Source organism: Heteronotia binoei, chromosome 11 (genome assembly GCF_032191835.1).
Source record: "Heteronotia binoei isolate CCM8104 ecotype False Entrance Well chromosome 11, APGP_CSIRO_Hbin_v1, whole genome shotgun sequence".
Taxonomy (NCBI): Eukaryota; Metazoa; Chordata; class Lepidosauria; order Squamata; family Gekkonidae; genus Heteronotia; species Heteronotia binoei.
The window spans coordinates 45,391,814-45,414,176 of record NC_083233.1 but is presented as its reverse complement, the minus strand read 5'-3'; the positions used below and the strand labels follow the sequence as shown (position 1 = coordinate 45,414,176).

At 42.0% G+C, this 22,363-nt stretch overlaps 1 protein-coding gene across 3 annotated transcripts in view; it reads left to right on the top strand.

The window, feature by feature from the left end:
- Positions 1-21,617, top strand: part of DOCK11 (dedicator of cytokinesis 11) — a 130,301-nt gene extending 108,684 nt beyond the window's left edge. Inside the window, exons 47-54 of one of the 3 annotated variants that reach the window (XM_060248956.1) lie at positions 2,973-3,086; positions 4,441-4,587; positions 5,597-5,807; positions 6,559-6,749; positions 8,162-8,262; positions 9,565-9,703; positions 21,073-21,085; positions 21,192-21,329. In XM_060248956.1, coding sequence (XP_060104939.1) covers positions 2,973-3,086; positions 4,441-4,587; positions 5,597-5,807; positions 6,559-6,749; positions 8,162-8,262; positions 9,565-9,703; positions 21,073-21,078 — 909 coding nt within the window. In that variant the 3' untranslated portion in view covers positions 21,079-21,085; positions 21,192-21,329. Of the gene's footprint in view, positions 1-2,972; positions 3,087-4,440; positions 4,588-5,596; positions 5,808-6,558; positions 6,750-8,161; positions 8,263-9,564; positions 9,704-21,072; positions 21,086-21,191 lie in introns of all 3 variants that reach the window. The other 2 variants (XM_060248955.1, XM_060248957.1) reach the window with 2 other exon arrangements.
- Positions 21,618-22,363: the final 746 nt, after the last annotated feature.

Genomic DNA, 22,363 nt, shown 5'->3' with positions numbered 1-22,363 from the left:
CACACTTCTCTCCACATGTATCCTTTGATAGTATCCAATAAAAGAAACAAATTGCTGTGATATTACCACATTTTGCATTTCACAGACCCCACAAATCCAGTGTACTAGACCAGAAACAGGGAAACACTAAAGAAGACGACTTCTTAACATACACACTTCTTTTCTCATACGTGTTAGTATCAATCAGTCACATGTTTTGATCAATGTCCTGGGAAATAAAGAAACCAGGTATGTAGATCCAGAGATTCTAAGGAATGCCAAGTATAGAAATAGGCAAGAATATATGTCAACATCTAAAGATAAGAGAGAGAGAGAGAGAGAGAGAGAGATAAATTTATTGTCATTGTTCTCAAAAAAGAAAATGAGAGCAACGAAATGAGGTGCTCTTCCACAAACATACCAACACATCAACACCCACAAAAGGACATATACATAGACCATTTAAATGCATCTAAAAACACATAACCATTCATAACCCTGCATTTAGCTTAACCACGGCACTTGGATAGAAGCTGCCCTTGAATCTATTTGTCTTTGCCTTCAACAGTCTATATCGCCTACCTGACGGTAAAATCTCAAATAGCAAGTGGCCCGGATGTGAAGGGTCCCTTAAGATCATTTGTATCTTCCTTCTAAATCCCATATCATACAGATCCACCAATGAGGGGAGAGAACATCCACAAATCTTCTGTGGATGACATGCCAATCAGCACAGCAGCTGTGTTTGGATTCAAAAGCATCTGTCAGTGCAGTTCACTTGAACATATGAGGCTGCTTTACCCTGATTCAAAGTAACAACAGTGTAAAGGAGACAGAAATACAAACTGCTATTGCAATAAGTAATGTCATAAGTTTGAACAATTATATGTGCATGTAATTATTCAAAGTAAGAGCCCTGTGGCGCAGAGTGTTAAAGCTGCAGTACTGCAGTCCTAAGCTCTGCTCACGATCCCCGGTGGAAGCTGGGTTTTCAGGTAGCCGGCTCGAGGTTGACTCGGCCTTCCATCCTTCTGAGATCGGTAAAATGAGTACCCAGCTTGCTGGGGGGAAAGTGTAGATGGCTGGGGAAGGCAATGGCAAACCACCCCGTAAAAAGTCTGCTGTGAAAACATTGTGAAAGCAACGTCACCCAAGAGTCAGAAACAACTGGTGCTTGCACAGGGGACCTTTCCTTTCCTTTCCTAATTATTCAAAGACAATGATGAAAAACCTCATAAACATGTAGAAAAATGCAAGGTGCTTCTGGACTCTAGCTCTTTTCTACTGCTACAGAGAAATATGGCTGCCCATCTTGCTCTATCTCATAAACATGGTTTCTCAATACTATATTAATATAGATGAGGAATTAACATAGGATGTATAATTATTATTGGGATCTGGTATCCATCCTCTTTTGTAATAAATTTCTTCAGATAAATGCAGTGATGGACAGTACATTCTGTGTTCATACAATGAAGAACATTGGCACCAGTTATCCATTACAAAAAATGTGTTAATGAGCCATGTTTACAAGGTTTTTCATCATTATCAAAGATTTCAGGTTTTCATGGCTGGTAACATCATTAGGGTTTGTAGAATCTTTCGGGCTCAAGTGCCATGTTCTACTGGAGAAAGTTTTTCTTCCAGACGTTTCGTTCTCGGCTGCGGAGAACATCCTCAGTGGAGTTGCAGCCGGAGCAGGCGCTCTGACCTTCTTGGCTGCTGTGCATTGAGTGAGGCCATTGTTACAATCAGCACAGTCAACAACCATCTTCCTTATCTTCACACCCCTTCCAACCCTCCCAGCAATTAACACAGAACAATGGTCACATTCAACAGCCAGTTTCCTTATCACTACCCTTCCAGGAAGCCCCACCAAACAATGGGCACATCCACAAACCTATTGCCCTTTCACCACACACCCTCCAGCCTAGAAATAGCAGCTCTCCAGCAGCCCTGGCCTCACTCAATGCACAGCAGCCAAGGTCAGAGCGCCTGCTCCGGCTGCAACGCCACTGAGGATGTTCTCCGCAGCCGAGAATGAAACGTCTGGAAGAAAAACTTTCTCCAGTAGAACACGGCACTTGAGCCTGAAAGATTCTACAAACCCTAATTTTTCATCATTGTTGGTGTATGTGTGTGTATATATATATAAACTTCAATCTTATCCTAGTGTGTGCTGTAATAGCACTTAGTATTTCTGTTATCTCGATTCAGACCACAGGGCTGTCTGCTCAGAATTTTCTTCTCTGAGTAGCAGCAGCTCTCTATGGTCTTCAGGTAGGAAGCAGTCTTTCTCAACATCTTCCTCTAGAGATTCTTCGCGTTAGAGGAGGAGCCATGGCTCAGTGCTGGAGCATCTGTTTGGCATGCAGAAGGGCCCAGGTTCAATCCCCGGCATCTCCATCTAAAAGGATTAGGTAGAAGGCGAGGTGAGAGACCTTGACCTGAAACCCTAAAGAGCTGCTGCCAGTCTTAGGTAATACTGACCTTGAAAGACCAAAGGTTTGACTAAAGATCTTCATGTGTTCATCTCCAGTTAAAAGAACTTTTATCCCTAATGGACCAGCATGTCTACTTGCATTTTTATATACATTCAGAGAATTGGGACTGCCTGTATGCCAAGCATGTGCTCTATCTCTAAAGTGTGACACTTCTGAGAAAAGCCTTTCCTAACACCTGCTACCTGAAATCCTTTACAGGGAGATGCTGGGGATTGATCCTGATACTCTCTTACAGGCAGAGCAGGCAGCAGAGATGCATTCTGCTACATAAACCCTGAATTCTGCTCTCTTGCCAAGAGCTCACCAGTATCCAAGGCCACATTTCTATAAACATTTTCACCATCTGGTGTCCTTCTCACTAATAAATATTTATCTTTGATTCATTAGTAACTTAAACATTTTCAAAGATTCCAGATGTAGGATTTTAACTGGAGACCTTGAATGGTTCTGAAGCATTTGAGAGTCTTTTTATCTCTTTTTATCTCCCAGAAATTGACTCAGGTGTACAGAACACTTCATGGAGCTTACACTAAAATTCTGGAGGTGATGCAGACGAAAAGGAGGCTCTTGGGCACTTATTTCCGAGTTGCTTTTTATGGACAGGTAAGGGCATCATTTGGGCTATCAAATGAGTTACATGAATCCTTCCATTCCTACAGGTCTGCTTGCCTGATTTGACAGAACCAATATATGATAAGAGAATCATGGTAAACAGCCAAAACAAAAAAACAAAGGACCATGACAAAATTATGAGCTTGCTGGGGGGGAAGTGTAGATGATTGGGGAAAGTAATGGCAAACCACCCTGTAAAAAAGTCTGACGTGAAAACGTGATGCGACGTCACCTCAGAGTCAGAAACGATTGGTGCTTTCACAGGGGACTATTTTCTTATGCTCTAATAAAGTGAATATATACAAATACAAACTAATATATAACCAAAAAAAGATGCAGTGAAAGTCCAATGAATTCCCAAGTCGTTTCAGAAATACTAGGTTTTAAGGGCAAAGCTTCAATCAATCCCAGAGGTATCAAGAACATCTCAAACTCATCAAGTTACAGAAACTTCCCAACTTTGAGGAAGGGTGGTTTCCGAAACTGGCATAAGATGCTGGCCTGTCATTGAGGGAGTGTTTAAACAATAATTGGAATCTGATGTTTGGACAGTCGGACAACCATTCTATAACTTGATAAGATTGAGATATTCTTGATACCCTTGGGATTGATTGAAGCTTCGCTATTGAAATCTGGTGTTTCTGAAAGGACTTTGGAATTTTTGTGAATTGGTTCTTGCCTGTGCTTAATATTATGGGCACCACTGCTGGCAGCTTTTGAGCTTAGGCAGTGTTGTAAGACCTCTCTTCAGCAAATTAACTTTCTGTGACCAGCCAAGGCAGATTTCGCCCCAAGACTGGCTGAATTCTGCAATCTGAATAGATTAAGCAGATTTGATGGATTTGCACAATTTCTGGTCCTGTGCATATTAAGTTCTACAATTATTATTACATTGCCTCAGCATCATTTATCCTGGCTTTGCAAGCTTAAGGCAGAGGTATGACATAAAGCAGAACACAGAATCATTAATATCACACACACACTCCAGCCAATAGGAATCATTCATTTAATGGGTCAGATCCTACAGGTTAATTCTGGTGGTGCTTCCACCAGGAGCAAAGAGACTTCCCTTGTCAAGGTGCCACTTTTTACCCTTATAGCTTAAGGTCTGGAAACTTGATTTTTTAAAAATAATATATTTATTTTTATATTTATATTTATAATATATTTATTAATATATAATACTGAGTTCTGCTACCAGTACCACATCCTGCAGTTTTGAAGTCTTCCTGTGCATAAGGCTGATAAAAATAACATTCTTGCACTCTTCTAAAATGTGTTTTTGTAATCTCATTATTTGCTCCTGGGTTTAACTTGCTGCTTGTACATTTCTGTGCAACAACAGGCTTTCTTCGAAGAAGAGGATGGCAAGGAATACATCTACAAGGAACCCAAGCTGACAGGCCTTTCAGAAATTTCTCTGCGGCTGCTTAAACTTTATGGGGAAAAATTTGGAGCCGAGAATGTCAAAATCATCCAGGATTCAAATAAGGTGAGATCAAAGCATGTGCGGTTTGCATGTTCCAGTCCCAACAAAAGTGGGAACATTCTCAAAAAGTCCAGATAATTTTGTTCTAGCAACAGTATATCTAACTCTCAAGGGAGATCACAAGCTGCGAACTATGATGTTAGGGGAAGGATCGGGAGACAGGCTAAGGATGGAAACACAAACCTCCAGTGGCAATCAGTTCCTGACTTGGAAGAGCCTCCAAACTAATCACATCCAACAGTGTCCTGCAATAAGAGAGGGAGGGGAAATTCTGTGTTTCCAAGCTTTCCAAGCTACTGAACAATTGAGGCATCAGCCTCTGGATCCCAAGAATATGGGGGTGTGCTTGACTCCTATGTGCTATCTTTTCCCATGCTCTGAAATCATTTAGTGAGGCCATACTTCATCATGCCACTGCTGTTGGAGGTTTGGTGGATTTTTATTTTGCAGTTGCAGTTTTTTTAGTGCTATCACCAAGATTGTGGAACTCCTTTCCCCACACAACGGATTTTGGCACCTTCCCTTTTGAATTTCACAAGCACAATTGAAACGTTTCTTTTCTGTCATGTTATTGAGTTAGTTAATTGCTGTTTGGGTTGGCGGGGCTGGGGATGTTGATTTTCAGTTTTGTTGTTCCTGCCAGTTTTTCTTAAGACTTTTGCTTTGTTTTTGCTCCTTGGTTCCTGAACATCTGCTCTCTGGGTTTTGTTTTGTTTTTGTTTTTTATCACGGCTTGTAATTGAGATGACAATGGTGGCTTGAACTGATTAAGATCCAAAGATGTCTTTCACGTCCACTTAAAGGCTTGAGCCACACCCAGTGAAATTGTTAATACATATTTTTAATGAAATGTCCCCATGCTTTTAAACCTTTTGAAAGTTTCTTGTATTGCTAGGTCATTTCTGTTGTTCCAAAGACCATTCAGTTATATGGCTTTTAGGCTCCCTAAAGTGTAAGTAGATCTGGGTAGGGAGTAATCTCTTTTTGATAAACAACCTCTTTCTTCTCTTAGGTGAATGTCAAAGACCTTGATCCCAAATTTGCCCACATTCAAGTGACTTACTTAAAGCCCTTCTTTGATGAGAAAGAGCTTTCAGAAAGGAAGATGGATTTTGAAAGAAACCACAACATCAGCAGATTTGTGTTTGAAACACCTTATACCTTGTCTGGGAAAAAACACGGGAGTGTGGAGGAGCAGTGTAAGAGAAGGACAATCCTTACAAGTAAGTTCCACCTCCTGGAATACTGGAGAAGGGGGTCAGAGCACTTCTGCCACAAAACCTTCTGTGATGTCAGAGTAGATTGGCCAATGGCCACAAGAGATGAGAAGCAGACAGTCTGATTAGAAGCCATGAAAAAGAACAAAATCCAAGGAGGCCCTAAACTAACTGCTGGTATAATTTGTGCCTAGACTGCAATTCCAAGAATAGAGGCTAGAGTTCAGTCTCTCTGCTGGCTGAAAGGTGAATCAAATTTTCTTTTTAAAACCAGTGACTAAGGTTGAAATTTAAATTGATTTCCCTCATTAGCTAAATTCTGAGTTTAGTTGCTTAAAGGTTGCAGGCCTGCATGGCACTGTGTCCACCAATATTAGTTTAGAATGTGCAACACTTTCTTTCTTATGAAGCAACTCTTAGAAGAGAAAGTAAGAGAAGACTTGCTGGGCCAGACTACTAGTCCATCTAGTCCAGCATCTTGTGTTAACAGTGCCTATCCATTTGCCCTGGAGTGCCAACAAACAGGGCATAGAGACCAAAGTTTTCTCTGCTAGCTCTGTTATTCAGAGGGTTACTGCCTCTGGATGAAGAGGTACCTTTTAGTAGCCATTGATTATTCCATAAATTTCTTTTAATCCCATCAGACGGTGGCTACCCTGCCTGTAAAGGAAGAGCTATTCTGAGCCGTGCCTAACAAAGTTTGATGTGTAATCCTGGCAGCAGGCCCTCTCCAATTTTATTTGCTCTTTCCTGTTAGCATCCAACTCTTTCCCATATGTAAAAAAGAGGATTCCTGTCAGTTACGAGCATCAGGTCAACCTGAAGCCAATTGACGTCGCGACAGATGAGATAAAGGCAAAGACATCAGAATTGCAGCAACTATGTACTTCCGCTGATCCAGACATGATCCAGCTCCAGCTGAAACTGCAGGGTGCTGTCTCGGTTCAGGTAAGGTACCAGGCATCTCTGTCTCCCCCCGCAACCTTGAAACAATTGAACCTACTGGCTGGGTTTGGATTTGTTTTCTAGAAATCATTAACTGCTTGTTGTCAGAGCCTAGCAGATGGGCCTGGAACTTTCCAAATGTGATGTTTACTGCAAGGAACTGCTACATCATTGGGTGGTGGGGAAGGGGTGTATGTGTAATTGCTCCATTTGCATTCATCCTTCATTTCTCTGGCTTCTCCCTTGGTTATTTTCTTGTTGAGATTCTGAGACTAAGCTTTTTAAGTTACTCAGTAAACAATGTACAGTGCTGTATTTTAAAACTATAAGAGTAATAGTATTCAAGGTAATAAGGTGCCAAGCAATAAGTATTCATCAAGAATCAAGACTGAGAGTATTCACACATCATGATGCTGGCTGTGCTGAGTGGATTGGACACATGGAAATAAAGAAGGCATATAAGGGAGAGTATGCTCTTGAATAAGATAGTCTATACATTGCAGAAATGGAGAAGGATAGATGTGACAGAGGAAATGAGAGATGCTGTCCTGTGCAGCTGTTTTGGTATTCCTTTGCTAAAACTGTTTCAGCCATACTCAAAGAACGTGTTAAAAGGGGAGGAACCAAGGGCTGCTAGACAATGATCTTACATCCCACTTTTTCTTATACAGATTCTACCTTTATTCTCTACCTCCTTCCTGCTTCCAGCCAGTGGTGGTCTAGATTAGATGCTCCCTTCCATGTTCCATTCTACACAGCTGGATGTTCCTGTATTTCATGTCTTCTTCTCTTGAGTCAGATCTGCACATGCATGATAATCATCCCAAATATAGTGCTTTCTCATGAAGCCAGTTCACACTTTCAGCCATCAGTTGTCAAGGGCTGGCATACACTCGCATGACCATCACTTGGTGACTGCACTATCCAGTTATGACCTACAGATGTTTGCACTGGTGCTGAGCCTTTTGAGCTTTAAACACCAGGCAAAAACACTTTTATTGCTCCAAGCTTTTATGGATTGTCAATCGTTTACTTTGTTGTTTGACCTGATTCTTTTTAGGCTTATTTCTTTTATATTGACTTTAATTACTCAACTACTGTTGCAGTATTTATTGGTTTCCTAGATTTAGTGTTACAGTGCTTGGACCACGTGCCTTCTGATCATACCCTGGGACTCATTCCCTTTTACTCTGTACTGTTGATTTAACCTTGTTGGTTCTGTGCTTCTTTTTTTTAACTTTACTGTATTTGCTGTTTAAATGATGTAAACCTTCTCAGGAGATTTTTAGGTTTTGTACGTCATCTGTTTTCAGGTAAGAGCATGGTTTATGAATGTGTTCAATAAACACATTAAATGAATGCATGCAGCTGGTTAAAATCCCAAACGCAAGTAAGTCTCTGTTTGCACTTTCCAGGTCAACGCTGGTCCATTGGCCTATGCAAGAGCTTTCCTGGATGACCGGCACTCCAGTAAATATCCCACCAAGAAGGTGAATGAGTTGAAAGAGATGTTCAGGTAGGTTACCCAAGTAAATTGGTTTCCTGCTACATTTTGAAATGGGTGGACTAGGTTGTGTCTTTTTCTGCTCTGCAGCCTCTTGGCCACTACCCCAATACAACCAGAACCAAATGTGCTTTGCACTAACAAAGCAAAATAAGAGCCGAGGAAAGTCTACTCTGGAATGACCCTAACTCTATCAAGAAAAGTTGAATCCTGCAGTGCATGGACTTGCCTACCCTGTGTGCTAGTCACAGGGGAAATTGAAGAGGGGATATCGCTTGCCAAATAGCCCCCTCCGCTCTTTTCTTTCGTTGGCAATCTTATCAGTTCTTCCATCCTGCTGCATTTCTTAAGAGTTCTTTACCCCACACATTTTCAGGCTTATCTTTATTCCAATAAAGAGTAGGAAGTGGCCTTAAGAAAGAAAGTTGAGGTTCTGAGGATTGTGAGATTTCACCTCACCATTGAGAAACACATTCTTGTTTATAACCGATTACAACAGAACCGGACTATAGGACTGCACCTATGGAACTTGTTCAGTGTGTGCCCCAAATGTCGATAGCCATTTTCCCTAAATTAAAATTGGAAGCATGTTACCTTCTCACATCCAACTAGTTCTGGAGTTCATAAGAATAAGAACTATCAACTCAAGCAGGAGTCCGCTCCATTTGTTGCTGCAACTGGCCAGCCCCAAACAGTGATTAGAGCAGAGATACAATATGCAGCCATCTCTGAGGTTATATCATTTAGCTGCTTCTCAGTATCAAACGCAGCAACTGTGTAGAGACCCTGCAGCACTGCCATTCCAAAGGAGGAAGAAGGCGACAGCTGCTTAGCCAGAAACAGTGTGGGAAGCCTGGTCTGGGGGAATGGGTATTTCAGGCTCCCTGTGAGCCTTTAATTATTTAATTACTATCATGCCACACTACCAGTTCTCTTATGGCATATGTGTCCACCCAGTACATAGTTTGGGAATTAAGTAGTGTAAAAAAAATCCTTTAGAATGTAGAATCAATGAGTTGCAGCACTAATCATCATTCTGTGTTCCCATCATATTTCTATCACATGGACTAGTCAGTTTTGTACCATGCAAGACATTTGCATAGAATAGCCACATGGATGATTGGATAAGTTTTTAAATTTATCTTCTAGGCCAGGCAATTATTCTAATCAGTCTAGAGTCTGCTCTCCAGACTTAGCAATTTCTTCTCTTCCTTCCTCCTACCAATAAAATAATTTACAGTGCTGCACAGTTGCACTCTGGAGCCTATGGACGGCTCTGTCTGTGTTTAAAAGGCCCATTTTCCCCACCAACAGGAAGTTTATACAAGCTTGTGGAATTGCACTGGAGCTCAACGAACGCCTAATCAAAGAGGACCAAGCAGAATACCACGAAGGACTGAAGTCCAACTTCAGAGACATGGTGAAAGAGCTTTCAGACATCATACATGAACAGGTAGATATTGAGAGGGCTACTCTGAAATTAAATGTCTAGATAGTTACTCCAAACATTGCCATGGAAAGGTACCAAGAAACAGACTGCTGATTGTTGTTATAAAGCAGGCCGGGGTGGGTTTTTCTTTTCTTTTTTTTACAGTGCAGCAAAAGCCAAATGACAGAACCTTGAACTTGTAGGAGTTTCAGCAGCCAGGTTCTTTCATTAGCGTGCATGTAATTGATCAGGCATCTTCTTGGGATCAGGGCTGTAGGTTACCTGGCAGCAACAACAACAAAATCTAAGGTCCGCAACAAGGGAATCCAGACCCCACTGTTAGAATAAGTGATGGAATTAAACAAATAGTGTATTATTATAGTCTGCCCCCAGGATACAGCGGCCCTTTTTAAGTTATGTTCCATGCTCAAATCCCAGTTTGAAAGTGTACAGACTTTCAGGCAAAGGCTGGAGGCTTGTACCCACATTCAGTAAATAGGTGGGGGAACTGGCAAGAGAGTAGAATTAAGTGGGGGGGGGCATGACTATGTTTTCCTCAAGCAAGATCCTGTTAGTGCCAGGGTTCTTGGTTTCCGACTTCGAATCTCAACCATTTCTGTTAGCAAAGAGGTAACAATTGACATGAGGCTGGGGAGGCCATGCTTTTTCCATCCTCTCGTATCTGCTGCTTTGCTGCACTTTGGATAGCAATAAAGGGGTTGCAAGGAGGACAAAATTTAGGACTTCCTACTAAGCATGTTGGAAGATTTAGAGTTGTCTCAGGCCTCCATTTTCCACTTTGGATCTTGAGTTGATAAGGAGAAATGCAGGTATATAAATATTTTAAACTTTTAAAAAATGGTCCCCAGGGACATTCCATGGCTTTGCATCCTTGGTTTCCAGCTCCCACTTGGTTCTCTGCCGCTTGATTTGCATACTGACAGCTGATATGCATGACAGCTTCTACAGTCTGTTAATATCCAAATGGCCAAAACAGTTCTCCATGCCTGCAAACGAAGTAATGGGACCATTAAGAGCCCTTTGGAACAGGCTGTTATTGTTCACACACTCAGATCAGATCATTAAGCAAATGAGCTGTTGTGGACTCTTTTTTTCTTTTCCTTTCCCTGTGGTGATTGATGGTGGAAGAAATACAAATGACATGATACAGCTTGTCCTAATGCTTATGTATTTAAAAAAAGGAATGCTGGAGAATCATAAAGAGCTACTAGTATCATTCTAACACTGAGAAACATGGTGTGTGGAAGGGGAACCCTGAAAGAATTAAAAATGTTTGTTGTGATTTAGTCAGACAGGAATCTTGCAATACAAGAGGCTGCAATGTGTTGAACAGTAAACATTCTGTCATAAATAGTTTTTCATGTAAGATCTCAAATATCTCCAGACTGAGGGCTTTTTAAATTATAAATTATTATAAATTTAAATTATTCTCAGGGATGAGAAAAGTTGTTGACCTATGCGTCTGTTTCAACTTGCATAACTGAGTGAGTCATTCCTACTGATTAGTTGGCTCAGTTTCTTATGTCACTGTGCCAGTGACCCCCCTCACCCATTGCCTCTAGACTTTTCATCTTATCCCGCTGACAAACTGTGTCTCCCAACTGTTCTTCCCCTTATCTGAAGTTATCCATTTATTAAGCACAATATTTTTTTTAAAACCTCCATATTCTGCAAAGCCCAAGTCTGTTAAATGCATTGATTTAGAAGTTTTGTACAAAGTTCCATCTTTAACCACATTTGCAAAACAGGAACTGGAAACCTCATGGAGGAACTAGAATAGTCTGAAACCTAAACACCTTTGCAAAAGGCGCAGTGGGGCTTTCCATGCATAGAAAAAAAAGTCTTTGGCCGCAAACTCCATAGCATTGTTTTCTTGAATTTGCTCAACGCAGCATGAGCTTAATTACTACTTAAAAATCAGGAAACCAAGGCACTAGTGAACTCATTCATGTGTCATAACTCAAGCATGAACATGTGTTGATTTGGACAGATGCTTGAGCTTTGGCATTCAAGGACTGCATTTGCCTCGGGATCTAGCAGATGACAAGCTGAAGATGCACCACACCCTGCCTCAACTTGGAAACTGCCCTGAAAAAAACCTGGGAGCGTTATTACAATTCACACTACTGCCTGCTGATACTGGGCTGGTGGTCAGTTGTTAACACTTAAAATTACTTCAAACCTGTGTCTGGATCTCTTTGAGTATCACAGAGGCATTGCTACAATCATAAGAACTTAAGAACATAAGAGAAGCCATGTTAGATCAGGCCAAAGGCCCATCCAGTCCAACATTCTGTGTCACACAGCGGCCAAAAATACACACACACACACATATATACACACACACACACACACACACTGTGGCTAATAGCCACTGATGGACCTGTGCTCCATATTTTTATCTAACCCCCTCTTGAAGGTGGCCATGCTTGTGGCCGCCACCACCTCCTGTGGCAGTGAATTCCACATGTTAATCACCCTTTGGGTGAAGAAGTACTTCCTTTTATCCGTTTTAACCTCTCTGCTCAGCAATTTCATCAAATGCCCACAAGTTCTTGTATTGTGAGAAAGGGAGAAAAGTACTTCTTTCTCTACTTTCTCCATCCCATGCATTATCTTGTAAACCTCTATCATGTCACCCCTCAGTCGACGTTTCTCCAAGCTAAAGAGCCCTAAGCGTTTCAACCTTTCTTCATAGGGAAAGTGTTCCAGCCCTTTAATCATTCTAGTTGCCCTTTTCTGAACTTTCTCCAATGCTATAATATCCTTTTTGAGGTGCGGCGACCAAATGAGACCGCACCATTGATTTATACAGGGGCATTATGATACTGGCTGATTTGTTTTCAATTCCCTTCCTAATAATTCCCAGCATGGTGTTGGCCTTTTTTATTGCAAACGCACACTGTCTTGACATTTTCAGTGAATTATCTACCACGACCCCAAGATCTCTCTTTTGGTCAGTCTCTGCCAGTTCACACCCCATCAACTTGTATTTGTAGCTGGGATTCTTGGCCCCAATGTGCATTACTTTGCACTTGGCCACATTGAACCGCATCTGCCACGTTGACGCCCACTCACCCAGCCTCAACAGATCCCTTTGGAGTTCCTCACAATCCTCTCTGGTTCTCACCACCCTGAACAATTTAGTGTCATCCGCAAATTTGGCCACTTCACTGCTCACTCCCAACTCTAAATCATTTATGAACAAGTTAAAGAGCATGGGACCCAGTACCGAGCCCTGCGGCACCCCACTGCTTACCATCCTCCCCTGCGAAGACTGCCCATTTATACTCACTCTCTGCTTCCTATTACTCAGCCAGTTTTTGATCCACAAGAGGACCTGTCCTTTTACTCCATGACTCTCAAGCTTTCTAAGGAGCCTTTGATGAGGAACTTTATCAAAAGCTTTCTGGAAGTCAAGGTAAACAACATCTATCGGGTCTCCTTTGTCCACATGTTTGTTCACCCCTTCAAAGAAATGTAACAGGTTAGTGAGGCAAGATCTTCCCCTACAGAACCCATGCTGAGTCTTCCTCAATAACCCGTGTTCATCAATGTGCCTACTCATTCTGTCCTTGATAATGGTTTCTACCAACTTTCCCGGTATTGAAGTCACACTGACTGGCCTGTAATTTCCCGGGTCTCCTCTGGAACCCTTTTTAAAGATGGGGGTGACATTTGCTACCTTCCAGTCCTCAGGAACGGAGGCAGATTTCAATGAAAGATTACAGATTTTTGTTAGAAGATCCACAAGTTCAATTTTGAGTTCTTTCAGAACTCTCGGATGTATGCCATCCGGACCCGGTGACTTATTAGTTTTTAATTTGTCTATCAGTTGTAGGACCTCCTCTTTTGTCACCTCAATCTGACTCAGGTCTTTCAACACCCCTTCCAATATTAGTGGTTCTGGGGCGGGCAAACACTTCTCATCTTCCACGGTGAAGACAGAGGCAAAAAATGCATTCAGATTCTCAGCCATTTCCCCATCCTCCTTCAGTAATCCTTTTACCCCATGGTCATCCAAGGGCCACACTGCTTCCCTGGCTGGTTTCCTACTTCTAATATATTTGAAGAAATTTTTATTGTTGGTCTTTATGTTTTTTGCAATATGCTCCTCATAGTCCCTTTTTGCCTGCCTGATCACAGTCTTGCATTTGATTTGCCACTGCCTGGGTTCCCTTTTATTAATCTCACTTGGACTGGTTTTCCACTGCTTAAAGGAGTCCTTCTTACCTTTTATAGCTTCCATTACTTTGTTAACCATGCTGGCCTCTTCTTATACCTGTTTGTGCCTTTCCTAACTTGTGGTATGCATTTTATCTGAGCTTCTAGGATTATAGTTTTAAATAGTCTCCAAGCTTCCCCAAGGGTTTTGACTGTATTTACCTTTCCTTTCAGTTTCCTCCTCACATGCCTCCTCATCTCAGAGAATTTACCCCTTTTAAAGTTAAATGTGGTTGTGGCGGTCTTTTTGGGCAACTCCCTATTTATACAAACAGTGAAATCAATAAGATTATGGTCACTGTTCCCAAGCGGCACAATCACTTTTACATCTCTCACCAAGTCTTGGGCATTACTTAGGACCAGATCCAGGATCGCCCCACCTCTGGTAGGTTCTGAGACCATCTGCTCCATAGCACAGTCATTGAGAGCATCAAGAAACTCAATCTGTTTCTCTCGACCAGAACACATATTGACCCAATCAATCTGCAGGTAGTTAAAATCACCTATTACTACACAGTTTTTACGTTTAGCCGCTATCTTTAATCCTTCTATCATATTATAATCGTGTTCTCTCTTTTGATTTGGTGGGCGATAACAAACTCCCATAATTAAATTTCCTTTTGGGCCCTCTATTTCAACCCAAAGCATTTCTAAAAGTGAATCTAATTCTCTGACCTCAGTCTTACTGGACCGTATATCCTCTCTGACATACAGAGCCACCCCACCTCCAACCCTTCCCACCCTATCCTTCCAATATAACTTATATCCAGGAATCACCGTGTCCCACTGATTCTCCTCATTCCACCAAGTTTCTGAAATTCCCACAATGTGTATGTTTTCTCCCAACACTAAACATTCCAATTCACCAATTTTACTTCGGACACTTCTAGCATTTGCATACAAACATTTATAATTTCCCAGGCAAGCTAGGCCCGCCACCTCCCTCCTGCCACCTCGAGACTCTGGCAGACAGTCCATACTGTTTGTCACCATCACAGTGGACAACTCTGATCCGTTACCCGGTAGAAAAATAGAAGCCAACCCTTCATCTCTTTGAGACGAGTCCTCCCGAACCAGAGACATTCCATCTCCTGTCGGCTTTCCCCCAAGATTTAGTTTAAAAACTGCTCTGCCACCTTTTTGATTTTAAGCGCCAGCAGCCTGGTTCCATCCGGAGACAAGTGGAGACCATCTCTTTTGTACAGCTCCCGCTTGTTCCAGAAAGCATCCCAGTGCCTAACAAACTTAAACCCTTCCTCCTTACACAATCGTCTCATCCACACATTGAGACTTCTAATTTGCGCCTGTCTCTCCTGCCCTGCACGTGGAACAGGTAGCACTTCCGAGAAGGCCACCTTGGAGGTCCTGGCATTAAGTCTCCCACCTAGCAGCCTAAATTTCTCCTCCAGGACCTCACGACTGCATTTCCCCACATCGTTGGTGCCAACATGCACTATGACCACAGGCTCCTCCCCAGCACTGTCTATCAGCCTATCTACTACACGCGTAATGTCCGCTACCTTCGCACCAGGCAGGCAAGTCACCATACGGTCAATACGCGGTTTTGCCACCCAGCTGTCTACTTGCCTAAGGATCGAATCACCAACTACCAAGACCCCCCCTCTCCCCCTGCCCAGGGATGGTTCCTTGGCGCGAAAGGATACCCGCTCACCAACTGAAGAAGAAGTCCCTTCTGAGGGCGCATTCCCCTTATCCTCAGCACGGTGCCCTGTTCCCTCTCGACCCTCACGCTCTCTGGCAGCAACGGGGCTGCCACGTTCAGAGTGGGGCTCATCTAATATGCCCCCGGGAGTCTTCCCCAATTGCCTAACTGACCGTCTCTGCTTCTCCAGGGCAGTCACCTCGGCCTCAAGGGTACGAACTCGTTCCCTGAGGACCAGGAGCTCCTTACATCGAGCACACACCCAAGACTTCTGTCCTGTGGGCAGATAGTCGTACATGTGACACTCAGTGCAAAACACTGGAAAGCCCCCACCCCCCTGCTGGCATTCTACCTTCATGATATATATGTGGGGAGCCACGTAAACAACAGAAGGGGAGCCACGTAAACAACAAGGTCAACTTACCTTATTGGGAGAACAAGGAAATCAGGGATCTGGGGTCCTGGTCCTTAGGAAGCCCCTAGGCAAAGAGCCACAGGCCAAGAGCCCTTTAGCTCTCGCCCTTCGGCTCGCCCTTCAGCTCGCGCCTTTGGCAAGGCGCAGCTTAAAATGCAAAGAGGGTGGAGCAGACCACTCCTAAGCAATCATCAACAATCACTCTCAATCACTTTCACCTTTAGCCCACTCACTCAAACATACAGCAGTTCCCCAGCTATCACAACTCAGCCTTTTCAGCAGTCACACAAGCCTCAGAATGAAGTCTTTCAAAACTCAGAAATTCTCAGCAACTTCTCCAGCTGTTTCAGCTTGTCAGAGCTGCTCTGCTCTGTGCTGAGGGTTGTCTGAGGGTCTAGGGTTGTCAACCTCCAGGTGGTGAATGGAGAACATTTTTAATTTTATTTTTTTATTATTACAACATCTCAAGGTGACAGTTCACTGAAGAAAAATTACTGCTTCTCTTGGAGAAAATGGTTGCTTTGGAAGATGAACTCTCTGGCAAGCCCCAACCTCCTCAGACTCCATCCCCAAAAATCTCCAGTTATTTCCCAACCTGGAACTGACAACCAGTGTTCCCTCTAAGCTGAGTTAGCATGAGCTAGCTCACAGATTTTTAGCTTCCAGCTCACACATTTTTGTCTTAGCTCAGGAGGAATTACCCAGAGCACACTAATTTATACAGTAGCTCACAGCTGTAGTGCCAGTAGCTCACAAAGTAGAATTTTTGCTCACAAGAGACTGCAGCTTAAAGGGAACATTGCTGACAACCCATTACAATCACACTAAAATCTTAACTCCTTACCAGAAAACCTTGATTTGTAATTTTTACCTGACCTTAACAAATTTTCTTTGACTCTAGGAGCCAGGTTCATTTTTCAGTCTTCAAGGTTGTTGTGTCTTAAATGACCTTTTTTTTAAAAAAAAAAATCTAGTCACCACAATTAAGTGTCTGTGAACCATATGAGCTGGCACATGGGGATTTGTTGAGCCCTGATTTTTACTATATATTTTATAAGTAACATTGCAAATAGTACAGTTGTAGTTCTTACATGAGAAAAAACACAGTAATATGAAAATATGTGTAAAATAGGTGCAGTATCAGAATTATGAAAATTCCACCAAAACAATCCTTGCAAAAAAGCACAAACTATATAAAACTACAGAAATGCACAAGTTAATGTATAACAAGTACATGCAAATAATACATTTTAAAATGTATCAGAAAGCAGAAATCCTGTGCATAGTTCTTAGTGAAGGGTGGGAGCAGGAAGATGATAGATGCAAAAGCTTCACTCATTATATGATGTCTGCAATATTTTTAAGTGAATTGTTGTATTTAACCAACTTTGCAGCCACAAATCAGTTCCTAATGCTCACAGGAATACAAAGAAATGTGGGGAGGGAGTACTCAGCAGCAGAAGCTGGATCCTATTACACAAGTGTGTGGGTTTCTTAACTACTTTCTCCTTGCTGTCTGATGTCCCCAGTGATAAATGAAGTATATGCATTGCCATTTAAATAATATCTCACTGTGCTCTAAACAATGTTTCTGGGTTCTGTAACAAAACTGTTTTTTTCTGAATGGTTACAAGAGGCAGAGCATTGAAGAATGCATCTGGGATGAGTCTCAGTGGCACACAAGATTAATACTCTGGAAATTAACAGTATGTTTTATTCTTCTTTTGAATTGGCTTCTGCTAGGGATGCTTATGGAATCCTCTTGTTGCTCCCATGATTTGGGGAGTTTAGAATCTCAAGTAGCATTGGCCAGAATGGAACTTAGAATCCAAGGCTCTTCCAGAGTCGTGTTGCCAGAAGCTAAAAAAAAATCCTTTTAAAACCAAAAACAACAACAAAAACTTGTTGGTTTCTATAATATGCTGCAGAAGAATGCAGCTGTGATCCTCTGCAACTTTAGAAACCCTTTCAAATCTATTCCATTGTATCCAAAAAGAAACATAAAATCAGTTTTAGCGCACAAGAGGTTAGTTTTAAAGGGACTTCTTTGTTATCGCACAAAAGTGGTGGCGTTCTGTTGTGCTTTTATGGAAAGGTAACAAAAATGTTTTCCTTTTGAGAATGCTTTTTGTTTTATTGAAAGCATATTTCTATATCTCAAGGGAATAATCTTTTTCCTTCCTCCAAATCCATTATCAAGTTCCCAAAATTCTTCCTTGCTAGAAGATATCTAGAACGATATCTAGAAAGGGGGGATATGAATCCTCTTATTCCTAACAGTAGTAGGGTTGCCATATGTTTAACCAAAGGAAGTTTATTTAAGTAATGACATTGCCTAATACTGGATCAGACCACTGGTCCACCAGAGTCAGTATTGTCTATTCAGACTGGCTGTGGCTCTCCAGGGTCCCAGGCAGAAGTTTTTCACATTGCCTACTACCTGGTCCTTTTAACTGGAGATGCCAGGGATTGAACCTGGGAACTTCTGCATGCCAGACAGATGCTCTGCCAGTGAGCCACGGCCTCTTCCCTCCATTCATCAAATTTTTAAAATAAGAAAGCTCTTTCTGACTTATGTAATCCACATATTCTTCCACTAACTCAAAAATGACAGGTGGCTCATCTCTCTGCCATCTTCTAGTTCCAAGGGCTGAGAAAGTAGGTTATTTGATACAGCATGCCTTGCACCAATCTGCTTCTGGCAAATCAAGGGGCATAGTAAGCTGGTTATTATGCAAAATTAAATATAACACTATAGGAAATCACAAAAAATACACAGAAGAGCAATTTGTTCAAGTCTGTAATTGTAATGGGATTGAACTGCAGAACTCAACTAGACTTTGGTGTTTGGAGCAACCAGAATTAGATCAACCTCAAATTAAGAAAGGGACATTTCCTCCCCCTCTTTCTGTTTCACCTGCTTGCCTGTCTGTGTCCATGAATTTCATGGTCTGGAGGGGGGATATTATTCAAGATGCTCTTTATTAGATGTGGGCACTGGCATTGACTGTAGCATGTTCTGCAGTTTTTTTCTTTCTGAACATCTGTAGGCTTTCAAATTGTGTGCTTAAGACTTCAGAAGTAGCTCCAGAATGGACCACATCATTGCTAAAGATGTGTAGCCTACCTTGAGCCTTTGGAGAGAGGAGAGAGATTTAAGTGGGAAAATGCATGGGAATGCAGTGTACCAGGAAGCTCTCCTGCACAAGCCCTGTTGAAACAAAGGGGAGCTATGCTTCCACATGCAGACTGATAAGAAAGTCCCTGTGTCATTTTACAGCAACCATTGCAGCAACCAGAGCACTGACAATCGAGGGTTCATGGCTCAGTGCACACCTCCAGCATCTGCCAGGCCCCAAATATGGAATATGAGGCAGGAGCTCTAAATGAAACACACTAGGATACTCTTCCTAGCAGCAAGATCAGAGAAAGGGGAAATTGCCCCAACTACCTCTGACATCTTTATTACAGATCTAACTAGATATAAAGTATAGTAATGTGACTAGACCAGGGTTCTCTAATGGGTGGGCATTTCCCCAGGCACCTACTATATGCTTCAGAAAAGTAGGTGGGGCCACTACAACAGTAACAGTAAAGCCGCCCTGAGCCTGCCTGGCGGGGAGGGCGGGGTATAAATAAAATTTTATTATTATTATTACTATTACAAATGCCAAGCAGTTTTATGTGCATTATTATCCCATTCCACCCTTGGGAGATTTCCACAGGGATTTTCTTTCCAGGGCTCTATGGTGTTGGGAAGAGGGTTTTTTCTCCTCCTTCCTCACAGCGGTGTGGTGCTTATATACAACTAGGGTTTCCTCAGTTTTGTTCAGATGTTTCTGGAACTGATTTGCTCCAAGATTTGTGGAAAGATAACAGTAAAGGTATGATAGGTGGGAAACTCACAATTTTCCTGCCTATGTGGCAGCCATTTTCCCTTACCCTGTCCTCATGGCAGCCTTGCCATACCCCAGAGACTTGTTTGTAAGTGTACACAGTAAGTGTAACAGGTTATGTGACTTTCCCCAACTTTCATTTTTTAAAAAATAAGCCTTTAGCGCCTTCCATAGCAGAGATGAAAAGAGAAAAACATCTCTACCACAGAAGGAGCTGGGGACTTAACTTTTTTAAAATTAAAACTTGGAAGTCACATAACCTGTTACACTTATAGTTATAACAGTATGAAATTGATATTTTAAAAAAAAAAACTGAAAAAGCCTAGGGTGACTGCTAATTGGGACAAGGAAACTGCAGAAAAAGCTGCCATGTGGGAGCTCCATTGCCACTGCATTTTACTGGCAGCTGCACTGGCAACAGGAAAACTACACAAACCTGTTCCTGTGTAGAAACCATCTTTGTGTACATTATTCTCTTCCCCCCCCCCCCAACACCACCACCACCCTTGATAGTCTTTGGCAGGGGTGGAATTCTATCAGGAGCTCCTTTGCATATTAGGCCACACCCCCTGATGTAGCCAATTCTTCAAGAGCTTACAAGGCTCTTTTTTTGTAAGCTCTTGGAGGATTGGCTACATCAGGGGATGTGGCCTAATATGCGAAGGAGCTCCTGCTAGAATTCCACCCCTGGTTTTTGGGTGTGTTTTATCCCACAAGGTTAATTGTGTGTGTGTGTGTGTGTTTTAATCCCCCTTTAGTCTCCTGCATGTGTTCCTTATCTTGCTCCAGTGATCTTTTATCCTTCCATTCCCCCTTGGTCATCTTCTGTGTGTGGTATCCCCCCTTGGACAGCTTCTGTGCCTGTATGCATGTTTATGTTCCCCACCTCCCTTTCTCTTTTGTGTATGTGTCCTTGATTTTGCCTCCCGTGGCAGCCATTTTGTAGTGGCAGCCACCACCGTGCCTCAGAATCCCAAAGGTGCCCACAGGTTCAGAAAGACTGTAGACCTCAGGACTGGATGATCTGCCAGATCTCACATAGCACTGAGTTTTCTGTGGTCAGATTTTTCGTTCTTTCTTAAAAGTTTAATAAACATTTGATGTTATCATCATTGCTAAATAATTTCTCTTTCCTGTTTTTTGTTTGTTTTTAATGCTGCCTTTGCAATAACAGCTCTGAAGACAAGGTTGGGTAACATCATGCTACATTTCCTTCAAGCTGTCAAAATAACTTTGTCCCTGAGAAAATGAGAGCCTTTTGATTAACTTGCCTTTTTGGGTTTTTCATTCTAGATCTACCAGGAAGACACAATCCATTCTTCCTGGATGCACAACACTTTACATGTGTTCTGCGCCATAAGTGGGACATCAGGGGATGGCTACAGCTCACTCAGATCTACTACCGACCTGTAAAAGAGCCTTATGAGTAACTTGGTATCTTACAGTTCTTTCTCAGGAACATTTGCATCTTGGCCTGAATTTGTCAGCATTCAAATACGTGACCAGTATGTATATGCTCAGTTTTTTTCCAAACAGGGTACTTTGCTTACTATAAAAAAGCAACCATGGAAGTGCCTCCTGGCTTTCTTTTATTAAATCTATGCAAGATGCCAAAAGGCACTTGTCAGATCATGACGTACTGAAGAATGAACTTTAAAATGGTAACGTGTAAAGTTGTACAATGGAATATAATAAAATGTAAAACTGTTTTGTAAATAATCTGTTGACTGTGGTATGTAAAATTCAAAACAGACAATGCTCTGTGTGCTAAAAAAAAGAGAGAGAGAAATATCCAGTTTCTGCCTCCAGTAATCAAAACTGTTTTCTAAACAAGTTTTGCGTTCACTCATTCTGTCTACAATAGATTCTGCTTACCACAGGAGAATATTGTGAGCTCACTGCATAATACCTAGAGATCCTATCAGACTCCTCAGTTGCACAGGGCTTGTTTCTACCTCTTGCTTCCTCTGCCCCCAAAACCAGGAATAAAAAGCCCTGGTAGTCAGGTTCCTGATCTAATTTTAGTTCCTTGAAGAAACTTTGCTGGTTTTGTCTTCATCTGAAAAGGCTTTGGGAATCAAAATGTAAGGATATTTCATAAACTGTGGTAAACCTAAAGGGAGAGGCTGCCTCTTCTCTTATAAAGGGGATAGGATTTGTCATGGGGGTTTCCTCTTGAGTGCATGGAGTTGTGGACTGGTGATTCATTACCCCCCCTCCCAAATTAAAAAGCGACTCCAGAGAAATTTGCTTAGTTAAAAAAAATTCTGTCCTGCCTTTATTCCCAGTAATGCAAGGCAGATTGTGATGAAAAACCAGACAAAATTTAAAACACAAGAACCAAATTAAAAATACATGCAACTCCTGTGCTTTATTTATCTTTTGAGATGTGTCATCCAGGAAGTCCAAGATTACCTATTTTCTTCCAGCAAAAAGGAAAGAGAAAATGCGACAATCGGCCACTT